Here is a 16547-nt window from a genome sequence, read left to right as displayed (position 1 = left end):
CGAACTGTTCGTGCAGAAGGTTGTTGTCTTGCAAACGTCCCCATCTGTTGACTCAGGGATCGAGACGTGGCTGCACGATCCGTTACAGCCGTGCGGATAAGATGCCTGTCATCTCGACTGCTAGTGATACGATGCCGTTGGGATCCAGCACGGGGTTCCGTATTACCCTCCTGAACCCACCGATCCCATATTCTGCTAACAATAATTGGATCTCGACCAACGCGAGCAGCAATGTTGCGATTCGATAAACCGCAATCACAATAGGCTACAATCAGACCTTTATCAAAGTCGGAAACGTGATGGTACACATTTCTCCTCCTTACACGAGGCATCACAACAACGTTTCACCAGGCAACGCCGGTCAACTGCTGTTAGTGTATGAGAAATAGGTTGGAAACTTTCCTCATGTCCGCAAGTTGTAGGAATCGCCAACGGCGCCAACCCTGTGTGAATGCTCTGAAAAGCTAATCATTTGCATATCATAGCATCTTCTTCCTGTCGGTTAAATTTCGCGCCTGTAGTACGTCATCTTCGTGGTGTAGCAATTTTAATGAGCAGTAGCATATTTCAAACAGGTAGTGAGAAAGTATTTAATTCGAAATGGTTAATAAGTAACTACATTTACACTTTTGAGGACATAGACAACAGAGGGTATACGCTGGGTGCTGCTGGAAGCGAAATATAAGATTTAATCAAATGTATCCAGACAACGCTACGTATCGCGGTATTGACCACTACTTGTGACGAGTGGCGGGCCATAAAAGGAGGCCAGGAGTATTGTGTTTCAGTGGAGAAGTAGTGACAACAGGATCGGTCGGATAGTTCATTGACTTCGGACATGGGCCTGTCAGTGGATGTTACCTGTGTATCAGATCCATCATGGAGATTTCAACCTTTCTAAAGTTGCCCAGTTCGAATATTGGTGACGCAATTGCCATGTTGAAGAAGGAACAGCCACAGCCAAACCAAAATCAAGGAATGCCTCATATACTAGTGGACGGGTACTGCCGAGCACTGCGAAGGATGGATGTAAAAAATCGCACGAATTCAGCGGTAAAAACCACACGTTTGCTACCCTCAGTCCACTTAGCACAGTGGTTGCGCGTAGGGAGTTAAGAACAATGGCCACAATGGTCGAGCATCTACTCATAAAGCACACATTTCTGTGGTCAGTGCTAAGGGACACTTCATGTGGTGTAAAGTGCCGCCACACCAAACTGTGGATGACAGGAAACGTCGCCTTATGGCGCTTAAGATACTGTGAAATACACAAGAGTACGAAAATATTTTACAGCTTTCTGTACTGCGTGCAGGAGAGGAAGAGTTCGGAGAGCACGACAGTGAACCTACCATACGGCAGTATAAAGGGTATAATGGGTACACAGGCAAATATTCTTTAGGTGGTACCTTAATATGTACAACCATCAGTATGTTGGTTTATCCACAAACAAGGCACATAATATATTACCTCGTGTATTTTGAACTGTCATAACTGTCAAGTGCACTATTCCTTCACTACAGATTAACCATTTCGCGTCCACGCGTCCACACTTCAACACGTGACCTGCTGCCCGGGAAACCTAAAAGTATTCGACATGTATAACTATAATTATCTGTCTGCATGTGAAGTACATACGGACCTCGAAGAGAACGGTCTATTGACACACAGTCAACATGGGTTTAGAAAACATCGTTCTTGTGAAACACAACTAGCTCTATATTACATGAAGTGCTGAGTGCTGTTGACAAGGGATTTCAGATCGATTCCGTATTTCTGGATTTCCGGAAGGCTTTTGACACTGTACCACACAAGCGGCTCGTAGTGGAATTGCATTCTTATGGAATATCGTCTCTGTTATGTGACTGGATTTGCGAATTCCTGTCAGACACGTCACAGTTCGTAGTAATTGACGGACAGTCATCGAGTGGAACAGAAGTTATTTCTGGCGTTGCCCAAGGTAGTGTTATAGGCCCTTTGCTGTTCCTTATCTATATAAACGATTTGGGAGACAATCTGAGCAGCCGTCTTCGGTTGTTTGCAGATGACGCTGTCGTTTGTCAACTAATAAAGTCATCAGACGATCAAAACAAACTGCAAAACGATTTAGAGGATACAGCCGAATTGTGCGAAGAGTGGCAGTTGACCTTAAATAACGAAAAGTGTAGGTCATCCACATGAGTGCTAAAAGGAACTCGTTAAACCTCGGTTACACGATAAATCAGTCTAATCTAAAAGCCGCAAATTCAACTAAATACCTAGGTATTACAATTACAAACAACTTAAATTGGAAGGAACACATAGAAAATGTTATGGGGAGGCTAACCAAAGGCTGTGTTTTATTGGCAGGACACTTAGAAAATGTAACAGACCTACTAAGGAGACTGCCTACACTACGCGTGTCCGTCCTCTTTTAGAATACTGTTGCGCGGTGTGGGCTCCTTACCAGATAGGACTGATTGAGTACATCGAAAAAGTTCAAAGAAAGGCAGCACGTTTTGTATTAACGCGAAATATGGGAGAGAGAGTCACAGAAATGATACAGGATTTGTGATGGACATCATTAAAAGAAAGGCATTTTTCGTGGCGACGGAGTCTACTCACGAAATTCCAATCACCAACTTTCTTCTCCGAATGCGAAAATATTTTGTTGACACCGACTTACACAGAGAGGAAAGATCACCAAGATAAAATAATGGAAATCAGAGCTCGTACGGAAAGATATAGGTGTTCATTCTTCCCGCGCGCTATACGAGATTGGAATAATAGAAAATTGTGAAGGTGGTTCGATTAACCCTCTGACATCCACTTAGATGTGATTTGCAGAGTATCCATGTAGATGTAGATGTAGATGAATGTTGTCCAGCACATTGTCCTCAATCAACAGTAGAAATATCTGAACTTATACCCATGTACCCATTGCATCCTCTGTATGAGGCAACCGTTTATGGACAATAACATTCCTGAACTAGATTAGCCTCTACAGCGATGCAGCTTGAACCCAATGGAACACCTTTAGGATGAGTCCAACATCACTACCTTCTCTGCTTCCCTCACAAGAAAGAATTGGCTACTGGCTGCCATTTCTCCAGAGACATTCAGACACTTCTTCGGTGAGGGAGGGGGGGGGGAGGGCGAACGGTAGACACACCTCTTATTAATTTCCGCTAACAAGTGTCCGTGCACTTAAGATCGGATAATGCAGGTACGTAGCTCCCGGCGCCGCCAAAATTGTGACACAGTATGCAGACATGGCAGTCTCTCCCTGACTGATGACTCAACCTTCTCATGGCTGCTTCGCAGAACCTTTTGCTCTGTGTAAATGGAACGGTGAGACGACCTTCTAGCGAAACAGTCTCGGGCAACTGATGATACTCTTCTCGGGCGTGCAGCCGAATAATGTAATCTTGACAAAGTATTTAAACAGACCAACTGGCCGCCATCTTCAGGTGAGTATGCTGATGCACAGTCTCGTCAGAACTGAGTTTCCAACATAGTTGGCGGCTCCTGTATAGACTGTGGTCGGCCCATCGCGCTTGCGCAAGTTGCAGCTCTGTGAACAAGTAGCCCACGGGTGGAGAAATAGACAAAACGATGCATCCAGAATGAAATTTTCACTCTGCAGCGGAGTGTGCGCTGATATGAAACTTCCTGGCAGATTAAAATTGTGTGCCAGACCGAGACTCGAACTCGGGACCTTTGCCAGAGACGAGCTACTAGCGAAAGTAAAGCTGTGAGGACGGGTCGTGAGTCGTACTTTGGAAGCTCTGTTGGTAGAGCACTTGCCCGCGAAACGTGAAGGTCCCGAGTTTCAACCCCGCTCAGCCACACAGTATTAACCAGCCAGGAAGTTTCAAAACGGTGCGTCACTAGCCGAACACTTACTAACAGAATGCGCTTGTCGATACAGAGACCGTTGTTGTTTAATTTCAGAAATATCCGAATCCATATATTTAATGAAGAGACAAACGTATCCCTATTGATGATACTATCAGCTAAACGAATCTCAATCGGTTCCTTTAGAGCACATTTCCAGGAGCGATCATTTGCGTACTGTTACGCACCATCCTGTGTCCCTCGTTAAGATAGTGTTCTGGCACTGCAGATTTGTCAGGAGCGAACGAGTGCGGCAGTGGTGTTCCGCACATCGGACTTCATCTACACCTACATCTTTATCTACATCAACAGTCCGTAAGCCACGGTACGGTGCTAGGCGGAGGGTACCCTGTACCACTACTAGCCATTTACTTTCCTGTTCCACTAAACAAATGGAGCGAGGGAAAGCGCCTGTCTATATGCCTCTGTATGAGCCCTACTTTCTTGAATCTTATCTTTGTGGTCCCTACGCACGATGTGTGTTTGTGGCAGTAGAATAGTTCGGCAGTCAGCTTCAGATGCCGGTTCTCTAAATTTTCTCAAGCGTATCTCGAAAATAACGTCGTTTACCTGCATGGTTCCCCAGTTGAGTTCCCGAAGCGTCTCTGTAACACTTAGGTGTTTCTCGAATCTACCGGTAGCAAATCTAGCAGCCCGCCTCAGAATTGCTTCGACGTCTTCCTTCAATCCGACCTGGTACAGATCCCAAACACCCGAACAGTACACAAGAATAGGTTCACTAGCGTCCTATATGCGGTCCCCTCTAAAGAGGAATCACTCTTTCCTAAAATTTTGCCGATAAACCGAAATCCGCCATTCGCCTTCGCTACCTCAGTTCTCACATGCTCGTTCCATTCCTAAGTAGTATGGATAGTTCGGCCAGTATAAGCCATCCAACAATGACAAGGAATTTTCTATACTCTAAGTACCCACATCCAAGAAGGGAATCATCAGTCATTAAGCCGAAAAAGTGTACATAACCACAGTTTCGGGTAACTGTTTGGTGATCCATGCCTCGTGTAGTGCGAGCGCACCCTAAGCCAGGGATTTTTTACAGATGCGTACAGTAAAAAAATGGAAACAAGCGTATGGCATCATTGGCCGGGAGGCCCCATGCGGGGAAGTTCGGCCGCCAAGTGCAAGTCTTATTTCCGTCGACCCACAGTGGGCGATTTGCGCGCCGCTGATGAGGATGAAATGATGATGAGGACAACACAAGACCCAGTCCCTGATCGGAGAAAATCTCCAACCCACCAGGGAATCGAACCCTGGCGCGCTTGCATGGGAGGCGAGCACGTAACCACTAAGCAGCCGCACTTCTTACAGTAGAAGGTGCAGGACGAGCTTGTACCTACCTTGAAGGCCTCGCGGAACTTGTGGGACATGATCTGGTAGAGTATGGGGTTGATGGTGGTGGAGACGTAGTAGAGGATGCCCGACGTGTAGGTGACGATGGCGTAGATGAGCTCGGACGGTCCGCGCTCGCGCTGCGCGCCCGCCGTCACGTACATGGCGACCAGCCGCTGCGCGTGGAACGGCGCCCAGCAGATGAAGAACGCCACCACCACCGCCACTGCAACACCGCCACAAAGGCACCTGGCTCAGACACAGGCACCGCACAGAAAGGGCTGCGCCACAGGCGCGACCAGCAGCCGCAGCACTGTGGCCACATAACAGTGTCAACGCGCTGTTACAGTAGCAGTTTTTCAAGCATCGTTAAATACATAGGTAAATTACGGGCAATTCTGCAGTGCATTTATCACTAGTCTCCGTATGTCAGATTAATAACCTTTCAGCCGTCTAGTTTCCCACCTTATTTTATTTGGCTATTATTTAGCTACCAGTGTCAGCGTTTCACTACACCATCTTCAGGCAACTGACCGACGTGTAGGAAGATTCTACCTGATCAAAACGGGGGTTAGCAACACTGGTATTGGTAGATTTTTGGTACAGCGATCAGTTCAACCCATGATCGCAGTAGCAAAAGAGATCGCTTTAGCAAAAATCTACCAATACCATTATTTCTGGCCCGTGGTTTGATCAGAACCGAGGTGGAATCTTCCTACACGTCGGTCAGGAGCCTGAAGATGGCGTAGTCAATTGCCGAAACTGGTAGCCAAATAAAATAAGTTTGGAATCTACACGGCTGAAAGGTATTCAATTTGACATATATCACTAGAGATTGCGAAAACATGTCGTTATATCTTAAATATCAGTACTTTCAAATGGTTCAAATGGCTCTGAACACTATGGGACTTAACTTCTAAGGTCATCAGTCACCTAGGGCTTAGAACTACTTAAGCCTAACTAACCTAAGGACATCACACACATCCATGCCCGAGGCAGGATTCGAACCTGCGACCGTAGCGGTCGCACGGTGACAGACTGTAGCGCCTAGAGCCGCTCGGCCACCCCGGCCGGCTAAGCACTTTCAATTAGGCAATGTTCATACTTATACAAAAATATGAGGGGCATTTAATAAGCAATGCAACACGTTGTTTCCGAAAGCACATTGGTTTTACTCAGGATTCCAGTACATCATGTCGTCCCCCATTCTTCTGGCTACAAATCCGTATTTCTCAACATCGTCTCAGTTCAGTGCGACTTCCTTATGACTTTTTTTTTGGAGGGCCTACTTACGCCATCTTTTTGTGAGGACCGGTACGATGGCATGATGCCTCTCTGCTGATCGAATTCTTCTTGCATCAATAATCTCCCCACCATCCACGTACTACTTCGCGCAGAATGTATCCTCCACTGAAAGAAACAGATGGAAGTCGGAAGGTGCGATATCCAGCTGTAGGCTGCATGACGAAGAACAGCCCAGCGAAGTTTTGTGAGCTCCTGTCGGCTGAGCAGACTTGTGCGAGGTCTTGTGTTGTCTTGCAGACGGGAAGTCGATTACATTATTGTGGTGAGGAACAAGCCGAAGCCGTTTCTTCAATTCCCTGAAGAGTACCACAATCCACTTTCGAGATGATCGTGGCATAATGAGAGACGACATTAAACATAATTTCTCTTTTGTTCACCGCCTGGTCTCCGTACACGTTGGCCAAGCGCATACGTATGTCTGCTATGATCTGACTGTTCGCGAAAGGAATTCAATGACAGCTCTGTGCTTGGAACCCACCTTCATTACATACGCCATTTTGAAGGGTACGTATAGCGTCTCCGGCAATCGAACTTCATAAATCTGTATAATCTGAAGCGGGAATATTCCAGGTTTTTCCATAAAAAATTCCTCATTTTCCCAACTGAAAGCTATCCCTGAAAAAAAAAAGTGTTGCATTACTTATTGAAGGCCCCTCGTGTTATGATGCCGACACTTCTAATGCACGGTCAAACAAATTTACCAGATAGAATACTCAGTTTGACCACCGCCAATGTTCGACGTCGACTTTCAATAACCACTCACAGACGGCAGGTGACTAGTATTGTGTGGTAACTAAAGCGCGTACAAGGAGAAGGGGGCGCGGTAAGGAGAGCAGTCGGCGTAATGAGGAAACGGAGCGATTTATCTGACATTCAAAAGGGCATAATAATAAACATTTGCCGACGGCTATGTTTGTAAACTGTTCACTTGTTGGTCGCAAAACTGCGCTACTCTAAATCGGCGCCGAGGCAGTTGTGGTGCACCACGGACCATAAATGGCAGCAACAGACGATAGCTCCTGATAAGCACACAATGTGATCAAAAGTATCCGGACACCTGCCTGAACATAACTTAGGAGTTTTTGGCGTCCTCCATTGGTAATGACGGAATTCAGTGCGGTGTTGGCGCACCCTTAGACTTGATGACAGCTTTCACTCTCGCAGGCATACGTTCAATCAGGTGCTGGAAGGTTTCTTGGGGAATGGAAGCCAAAGCTTCTCCGAGTGCTGCACTGACGAGAGGTATCGAAGTCGGCCGGTGACGCCTGGCACGAAGTCGGCGTTACAAAACATCCCAAACGTGTTCTGTAGGATTCACGTCGGGGCTCTGTGCAGGCCAGTCCGTTGCAGGGATGTTATTGTAGTGTAACCACTCCGACACAGGCGGTGCACTATGAACAGGTGTTCGATCGTGTTGAAAGATACAATCGCCATCCTCGAATTGCTCTTCAACAGTGGGAAGCAAGAAGGTGCTTGTAACATCAATATAGGTCTGTGCTGTGTTAGTGTTACGCAATACATAAAGGGGTGCAAGCCCCCTCCCTGAAAAACACGACGACGCCATAACACCAACGCCTCCAAATTTTACTGTTGGCACTACACAAGCTGGTGGGTAACGTTCACCGGCAATTCACCAAACCCATACCCTGCCATTGGATCGCGACACTGTGTACCGTGTTTCTTCACTCACACAACGTTTTTCCACTGTTCCGTCGTATAATGTTTACGCTCCTCACACCAAGCGAGGCGTCGTTTGGTATTTGCCGGCGTGATGTGTGACTTAAGAGCAGCCGCTCGACCATGAAATCCACGTTTTATCACCTCCCGCCTAACTCTCATAGTACTTGCAGTGGATCCTGATGCAGTTGGGAATTCTTGTGTGATGGTCTGGATAGATGTCTGCCTATTACAAATTACGACACTCTGCAACTGTCGTCGGTCTCTGTCAATCAAGTGACGAGGTCGGCCTGTACGCTTTTGTGCTTCACGTGTCCCTTCATGTTTCCACTTCACTATCACATCGGAAACAGTGGACCTAGGGATGTTTAGGAGCGAGGAAATCTCGCGTGCAGACGTATGACACAAGTGATACCCAATCACCTGACCACAGCCGATGTCAGCGAGTTCCGCGGAGCGCCCCATTCTGCTCTCTCACGATGGCTAATGAGTACCGATGTCGCCGGTATGGAGTACTTGGCAGAAGGTGGCAGCACAAGGCACCTAATATGAAAAACGTATGTTTTTGGGGGTGTCCGGATACTTTTAATCAGATAATGTATTTTCAACCACCGTTGAGCGAATGTTGCTGCGAATGGGGCTCCATAGCAGGCGTCTATTTTATACCGATGCTGACTGCTGTGCATCGACGACAAAGGATGGAATTGGCGCGCCGATATTGCAAAGAGACGCGACAGATCAATCGTGTTTTATGCCCCATCGAACAGATGGCCTTTGGCGTGTACGGCGTTAAATATCTGAAAGCTAGCAATCTGCAACAATCGGTGGAGGAATCCAGGCCGGAGGAAGGTGCGCTATGGTCTAGGGAATGTCTTCACGGCATTCCCTAAGTGATCTCGTCGTTCTGGAAGGCACAAAGGATGAACACACGGCACAATGACATCTACCAGCAGGACAATGTTACGTGTGACGCTGCTCGCAGTGGACATGCGTCGTTCGAAGAGCATCAGGATGAGTTTGCCGGGCTCGCCTTCCCACCAGACTCCGCAAATTTAAACCCAATACAGGATCCGTGGGAGCACCTCCATCGGGCTCTTCGTGTCACGGAATCTCATCCGAGAAATCTAACGCCGCTGGCTACGGCACTGGATTCGGTATGGGTCCACATTCATGCCGGTACCTTTCAGAAGCTCACTGATACGCTTTCTGTACGTCTCGCAGCAGTTCGTGATGCAAAAGGTGGTTTTTCAGGTTTTTAATGGGTGGTCTCATCAACGTGGACGGACAGTGTATTACTTTACCTATTACATTCTTTTACTGGGTGTTCCACGTATATAAATGACTGTTCTTCTAATACTTTCTGCCATATATACTTAAGGAAACCAAATTCCATTTTTAAGTGTTACTGGCATCAAACTGAAAAACGACACGTACTAACGAAGATCATAGATAGTGCTAGATTCATAAATCGCCGAGTGAGTATCAGTGCTCGTTTGAGATAACGGCAAAAAGTGAGAGGAGTACTCCAAGCAGATACATTGAAAATTACTCTCAACGTGACAAGTCGCAGGAATTTCACATTGTACACGATGGAAACGTTTACAATTTCGCCTAACAGTGTCAGCAACATTTCTATTCTTCACTCTCCGACCGTGGTAAGTATGAACGAGGAACTGCTAAAGAACGGATTTTCCATAACTAGTGAGTTCTGCTACAGAATTACATCACAGCAAACGTGGCAATTCTACTACTAGACTGTCTCCTCCAGTCGGAATTTGCATTATCTCCAATATTAAGTTTGATCACCAGCTTGAAAGCTACTTTTCTTGTAGAATCTCACAGAAAGTTTACAGACAGAGAGAACTATCCAGACTGAAGCGCCTAGAACCGCTTGGCCACCGCGGCCGGCTATTTCAGGTAAAAAACATAATCAGAAGCAAACCTAAGACAATAATGAAAACATAACCAGATATCTGCGCATCAAGTACTTCTAGTGCTAAATATGTGAACATGTAACATCGCTGATCCACATTCATCCAAGCTGTCAAGAGGGAAGATGATGCACATAAACTAACTAATCTAAATTTAAAAATCACATACGTCTTCAATGAAATTCCAAGTAGCATCTAAACACAGATTCTTCCAAGCCAGAGTATGGCAGCATCGATAATACACAAAAGGTAAAAACACCAATCGAATGCATAAAACCTTTCTTATTGTAGTTACAGCTTACAATATCAAGACTATCACCTGTTAACGTATTTACACAAAACCTGACGTTGACAATATGCTAAAATGTGCTTACTCTGATATATGCAACAAAACCCATACAAAGATCAGTGTAACTCGTATGTTGTTACCATAACAAGGTGAGGTGTTTCTTCATTTGGCGAACCGCCGAAATATATGAACGGTGTGGCTGCTTAGGCAATGTTATAGGTCATAGCCACAGCCACACGCACCCGCACATTTTCTTTCATAGAATGAGTGGAAGAGTACACTCGCGTTTATGACTAATGTTGGACAGAATCCGCATTTTTGCTGATCCGTGATCAGATTTAGTAAGTCAGTATTTAATTCATCAAGAGGTTTCGCATCCTACATGTTTTTCAAATACGCTTTATGGAGCAGGTATGTATATGACTCTGATACGGACACTCCGTGAATCATGTGACGTTAATCTGATTATTCTGTGTAGAATCCTTGTGCTTTCCGAATGAAATAACAGTTTCAAAGAAAATCACATGTTTTTTATTGCTGTTTCGTTGCTTTCACGAGTATAATTAAAAATTATTAAATTACTTTTGCAGGACAGTGAGGCTCACACTAACGTCATCTGCAGAGATAATTACAGCACTAGGATAATGTTTTACTTGCATCGATAGTTCAACTGGAACCACTTCTGCTTCGAGCAATTTATTCAAATATCAAGCATCTTTCAGCACCAAAAACTTAATTTCAGACCACGGAAGGCAAGTTTGACTCAAGAGTTTCAAGAAACAGCTGTTTCGTCGTACCCTTACTATATTCTCTTACAACGTTACATTACTGTATCACCATAATCAATAGTATTTCAATCGTGACACCAAGAGAATCTCTGTTGCGCTATGTATGATGGATTGTTCCTGAGGATAGTCAGATCGCGTAATAATATTGTATCACATTTGTTAAGATGGTATCTTTAATCAGAGCGATTTCCAGTGGAACTTAAATGTTAATTGCTGCTAACGAAGTCACATATAGTTTAACAGAAACCATGCATCGCCTCTATATATACCATATCTCGTTCGTCTCTTATAAGTCTTATATATGAGGGCTATTCTGAAATAAAGGACCGATGAAGCTATGCACTGCTGTGTTGGGCAGTGTATCTAGAATGCCAGTCGACCACATCGCGTCTTTCTTTTCAGTTCTGAGAGCTCAGTAAGCACATGAAGATGCCTAAAAAATAATATCTTCCGCCATGAATGAGGGTCTGCCGGGAGATTCCGCCGCCACGCGGGATTAGCCGAGAGGTCTAGGGAGCTGCAGTCACGGACTGTGCGGCTGATCCCGGCGGAGGTTCAAGTCCTCCCTCGGGCATGGGTGTGTGTGTTTGTCCTTAGGATAATTTAGCTTAAATAGTGTGTCAACTTAGGGACTGATGACCTTAGCAGTTAAGTCCCATAAGATTTCACACACATTTGAACACATTTGAGATTCCACCTGATGCCACGCAGCCCTCATAATACAACCGTCAGGCGTTTCCTTCCTCATGGCAATTCTCGGCCGCACTCGGCAGGTTCAAATGGTTCAAATGGCTCTGAGGACTATGGCACTTAACTTCTAGGGTCATCAGTCCCCTAGAACTTAGAACTACTTAAGGACATCACACAAATCCATGACCGAGGCAGGATTCGAACCTACGAGCGTAGCGGTCGCGCGGTTCCAGACTGTAGCGCCTAGAACCGCTCGGCCACCCTGGCCGGCCACTCGGCAGGGCCAATGATGATGAAACTGCAGCGTTTTCGATGGGAACTGTTTGATCACCCATAATACAGCCCATAATTGGCTTCTCCTGAGTTCTAGATCTGCTCACGTGAGCCTCTGGCTATGAAGTCAACATTCTGGCACAGAGAACGTGCTACAGACCGGGGTAGAGCACTCGCGGGCAGGACTGGCGGCTACTTCTATGATGAGGGTGTTGGAAAGATGGCACAACACTATCTCTAAATCGGAGCGGCGACAATGTACAGAAGAAGCTGGGAGGTATACCTAACCGCTACAGTTAAGGTGGTTTTAATTCGCTACCGAGCACTTCTTAGTTTCCGAGTAATAAAACATTATTTCGTCTTATAAATGAACTCAGATACAACCAACTACGGTAATAAACTATAATGTTCTCTATTTAACAGCGCTCGGATACACTGTAATCTTAAAAAATGTTTTTCTTTCCAATTTTTTTGTGGATGAGGAGTGGGTGCCATTCAGTAAGTTCCCTTTGTAAGTGTTATCGCGAAGTAAAGGCAAGGCAAAACGTCTCTGGCAGTGCTCTGCCGCCGATGAACCGTAACTTTGGAAAAAAAAACTGTATCTTCGTTCTCGGAGCCGAGAGTTGAGTGCTGCCGAAGCGGCGTCTACTGCGAAGTCTCGGAGCTGTGGGAGGAGTGTTTTGAAGGGTGACAGGAGGCGAGATTGCCTGTGCAGGGCTCCCCTGCCTCCGATGCCTGGGGAGCGTAATTTTGGCTGACGAAGTACGTGTGTGTGTGTGTGTTGTGTGTGTGTGTGTGTGTGTGTGTGGCTGTGCGCGTGCACCAGCGTACGACGTTATTTGTGGGATCTCTGAGTCTTCTGCTTTTCGACGAAACAGCATCAATTCTTTTCAGCGCTTTCAAGATGTGCGCAAAAAATATACTGTTCTATCTGCCAAGATCTCTAAACGGCATTCGTCATCGGCTATCCTAGAGCTCCTACATAACAGGCTGAAACATCCGCCATGTTTTCTCCGTCTCTCACGATTCATCTGTGTTTTCCTTGTGGTTGGTTAACCTGTTCACGCAACTTTTTACGGTATTTCTAATAAAATATTTGATGTTGCATGTATGAAGCGAACGAAACATTAATTAATTATTATAGAGACATTTAGATGTCCTTTTCATATAACCGAAACATTGAAATTTAATACTACACGGCTATAGAAACGTGGGCTCGCAACTTGTATAATAGTTTGTAAATATTAAATGTAATGAGTTAAGAACTAGGAACCAGTGTCTTCGCTGGTCGGAGTGGCCGTGCGCTTCTAGGCGCTGCAGTCTGGAACCGAGCGACCGCTACGGTCGCAGGTTCGAATCATGCCTCGGGCATGGAAGTGTCTGATGTTCTTGGGTTAGTTGGGTTTAATTAGTTCTAAGTTCTAGGCGACTGATGACCTCAGAAATTAAGTCCCATAGTGCTCAGAGCGATTTGAACCAGTGTCTTCAAATATGGGTGTTAAGACCGGTTCCCATTACAGCGCTGCAGGGTGGAGTGCGGCAACGGCAGCGGCAAGCGTTTTCCAATTTGATGTAGCGGCTCGCGTAATTGGCGTTCCCTTCAGGAAGCGGCAGACGCCAGGGGTGGCCAATGACGGACCACCACTGGCGTACGGTTTGCGACCCACTGAACCGCCCGGCGTGTTTGATTAACTATATCGTGCACCTACATGAAGGAAAGACGAAGTTGGGTGAAGACATACCAATTTTTCATTTTCTGTACAGTGTACTCTTTCACATATTTCATTGTTCATGTTTTCTCATTTCACCATAAGCAAATTTCATTACTACCGTTCGATTTTTCACTGTCTCATAACACATTGAAACAGTGTACGATAAAAGAGATTATGCAGATAGTTAAGAGAGACAAAAATTTAAAAAGTGGTACGGTAGCAGGTACAGGAAGAGAAAACAATAAGTACACAAAGGCTTGGGGGAAGGAATGAAAGAGAAAGCCACCTCATAGAATTTCGCACAGAGCATAATGTAATCATCGTCAATACCTTGCTTAAGAATCATGAAAGAATAATACATATTTGGAATAGAGACATTTGGAATAGAGATTTTGAAACCAGACTAAGTTGTAAGACACTTCCCGGTGCAGACGCAAATCAACAATAATTTATTGGTTACGAGCTGCAGTTTACAACTAAATAGACAGTAAACGGTAGAAAATTAAGGAGATGGAACTTGAATAACTCAAAGCCAACAGTTTTTGATAATCATAAAGGTACCGTAATGCAACGAAAGACCGAAACAGAGGAAGGAATCCACTACAATACGAATGGATATCTTTGAGAGAAGAAATGGAGAATGTAGCAGAGGACGTGAATGGGAAAAAGGTACCGTAGAAATCGTTAGAAAAAGAATTTTTATATTAAATTTAATGGACAATAGGGGAAAATATAAAAATGCAGCAAATAAAGTAGGCCATGTGGAATAGAAATGTCTAAAACTGACGCTGACAGGGAGCCAAAAATCGCAATGCAATTTTGCACTTGGAAAACATAGGAGAATAAAAATGAAAGAGGAGAAAGAGGAGAAGCAGCTGTCAAGAACTGATGTGACAAGCCATAATTAAACAAATAAGAGAAGGCTAGAAAGTGGAAGGAATATGTAGAGAGGAGAGGGGGAAAGGTTATACAAACCAACATGAGCACAATGTTAGATTCCTGTGAAAGGTCTGAGCACGCAAGGCAATACGGATCCTACTACATAGCTAAGTAGACAGACTGAAGAACGGCAAAACTGTGTTTATATCATTTGCATGTTTAGAGAAAAGTTTTAACAATCTTAATTGAGAAACATTCTTTGAAGCTCTGGAGAAAAGAAACAAACAAACGTTAATTTTCAGCATATAATTCTTTAGGTTGAAAGATGTACGTAAACAAACAAAACAGGAAGAGACATGAGGTGAACAAACTGCGATTACGACATTGAATCAGAGGTTTCGGTAAAATGTCTATCGCTAGCGACAGAAGAAAAAATAATACTAGAACAGCTAAATGAAGCAAGAAAGCAGAAATGGATGGACCTGACGTCTAGTTTGCATTTCACTCATTCAAGCAGAAAGAAAGGTATGGGGATTACTAAGAAAACTTTGCATTGCAAACAACGTCTGCAATCAGCAGCCGAAGATTACGCCATCAGAACTGGCACTACACATAAAATCAAGAGCTGAGAAGGCTCCTGTAGACACAACCATAAAAGAAAATGTATCTCCATTTAGTTGTTTGCCTCAAACAATTACACCTGAGTTAATGAGATTCTTAAGTATTTAGGTTAGATTTATTTTGGTCTTCCGAAGTCATGCAATTTGATTCGATTTTGTGTCGTAGTGAAACGTAGTTGTTGTTGCAACGACTCTTTCGTCACTCCATTGCGGTGAGCCGATTAAACGTACTCCACTGAAGAAATTGTGCTTTCACAAATGTACGTAAACCTGAAAAAATATTTTATTTTAAGACTGACGTCTGTGATTTTTGGGTACTGATCTTCAAGAATAATTATGAAACTTTGGATTTTTTTTCTATTCTGGATAGCATCAATGGAACATTTTGTAACATGCAGACTTCTTCTCTACGATAGCTAATTTTCAATGGATAACAAAACAAAGTGATATCCGGCTCGACACATTTCTAATCCTTAAAACAACTATGAAACTCATTACAGATTTCACCAACAGTGGAAGTAAAACTCGAAAATTTTACTTTCGTTTATTCTTGTTTCAGTTTGCAGCAACTAGGAAAATAACATAAATATCCCTTGTTTAGTTGTAATTTAAACAACCTAAGTTTACAACAGAATCTTTTAATTACTTGAACATATCATAAATAGCGTGGCCCCTTCCTTGCAAATGTAAATTCATATTATGTATATGATTTGTAAAATCTGTTAGAAATGTTGATTCTGTTAAAAAAATGAATCATTCAACTCGTCTTCAAATTCAATATTATCTGATTTCACTTCTCAATTCAAAAATTTGAAAAGTTATATTCTAAGTATAAGAAAATAGTTAAACCTTTTTCTTGCACCCAGCCAACGAATTTTGGAATGAAGAGCTTTGTCTCCGTATACCACATTGAATTCTTCTAAAAACTGTTTAAATTTTCGATGACGCGTGTTGAGTGAAGCAATGAAAAATTGAATTATTCCGTCTGACAAGCGACACCATTTTCGATACCGACGGCAGGTTGTACACCATCGGTACAAACTACGGAGGACTGTTTAGAAACAATTTTGTCAACTCACCTTTTAACTGCATTAAAATATGCAAACCGTTGTTCTGAGAGCACGTAACATTTCATATATAAAAAGGCGGCCTATATTACGCT

At 44.1% G+C, this 16547-nt stretch overlaps 1 protein-coding gene across 1 annotated transcript in view; it reads right to left on the bottom strand.

Moving 5' to 3' along the window:
• The window catches only part of LOC126152072 (uncharacterized), a 126848-nt gene that overhangs the window by 90360 nt on the left and 19941 nt on the right, over nt 1-16547 (bottom strand). The window contains exon 2 of the mRNA XM_049915983.1: nt 5230-5447. Coding sequence (XP_049771940.1) covers nt 5230-5447 — 218 coding nt within the window. The remainder of the gene's footprint in view (nt 1-5229; nt 5448-16547) is intronic.

This window comes from Schistocerca cancellata, chromosome 2, assembly GCF_023864275.1.
Source record: "Schistocerca cancellata isolate TAMUIC-IGC-003103 chromosome 2, iqSchCanc2.1, whole genome shotgun sequence".
Lineage (NCBI taxonomy): Eukaryota > Metazoa > Arthropoda > Insecta > Orthoptera > Acrididae > Schistocerca > Schistocerca cancellata.
This window is presented reverse-complemented; position numbering and strand designations above follow the sequence as displayed.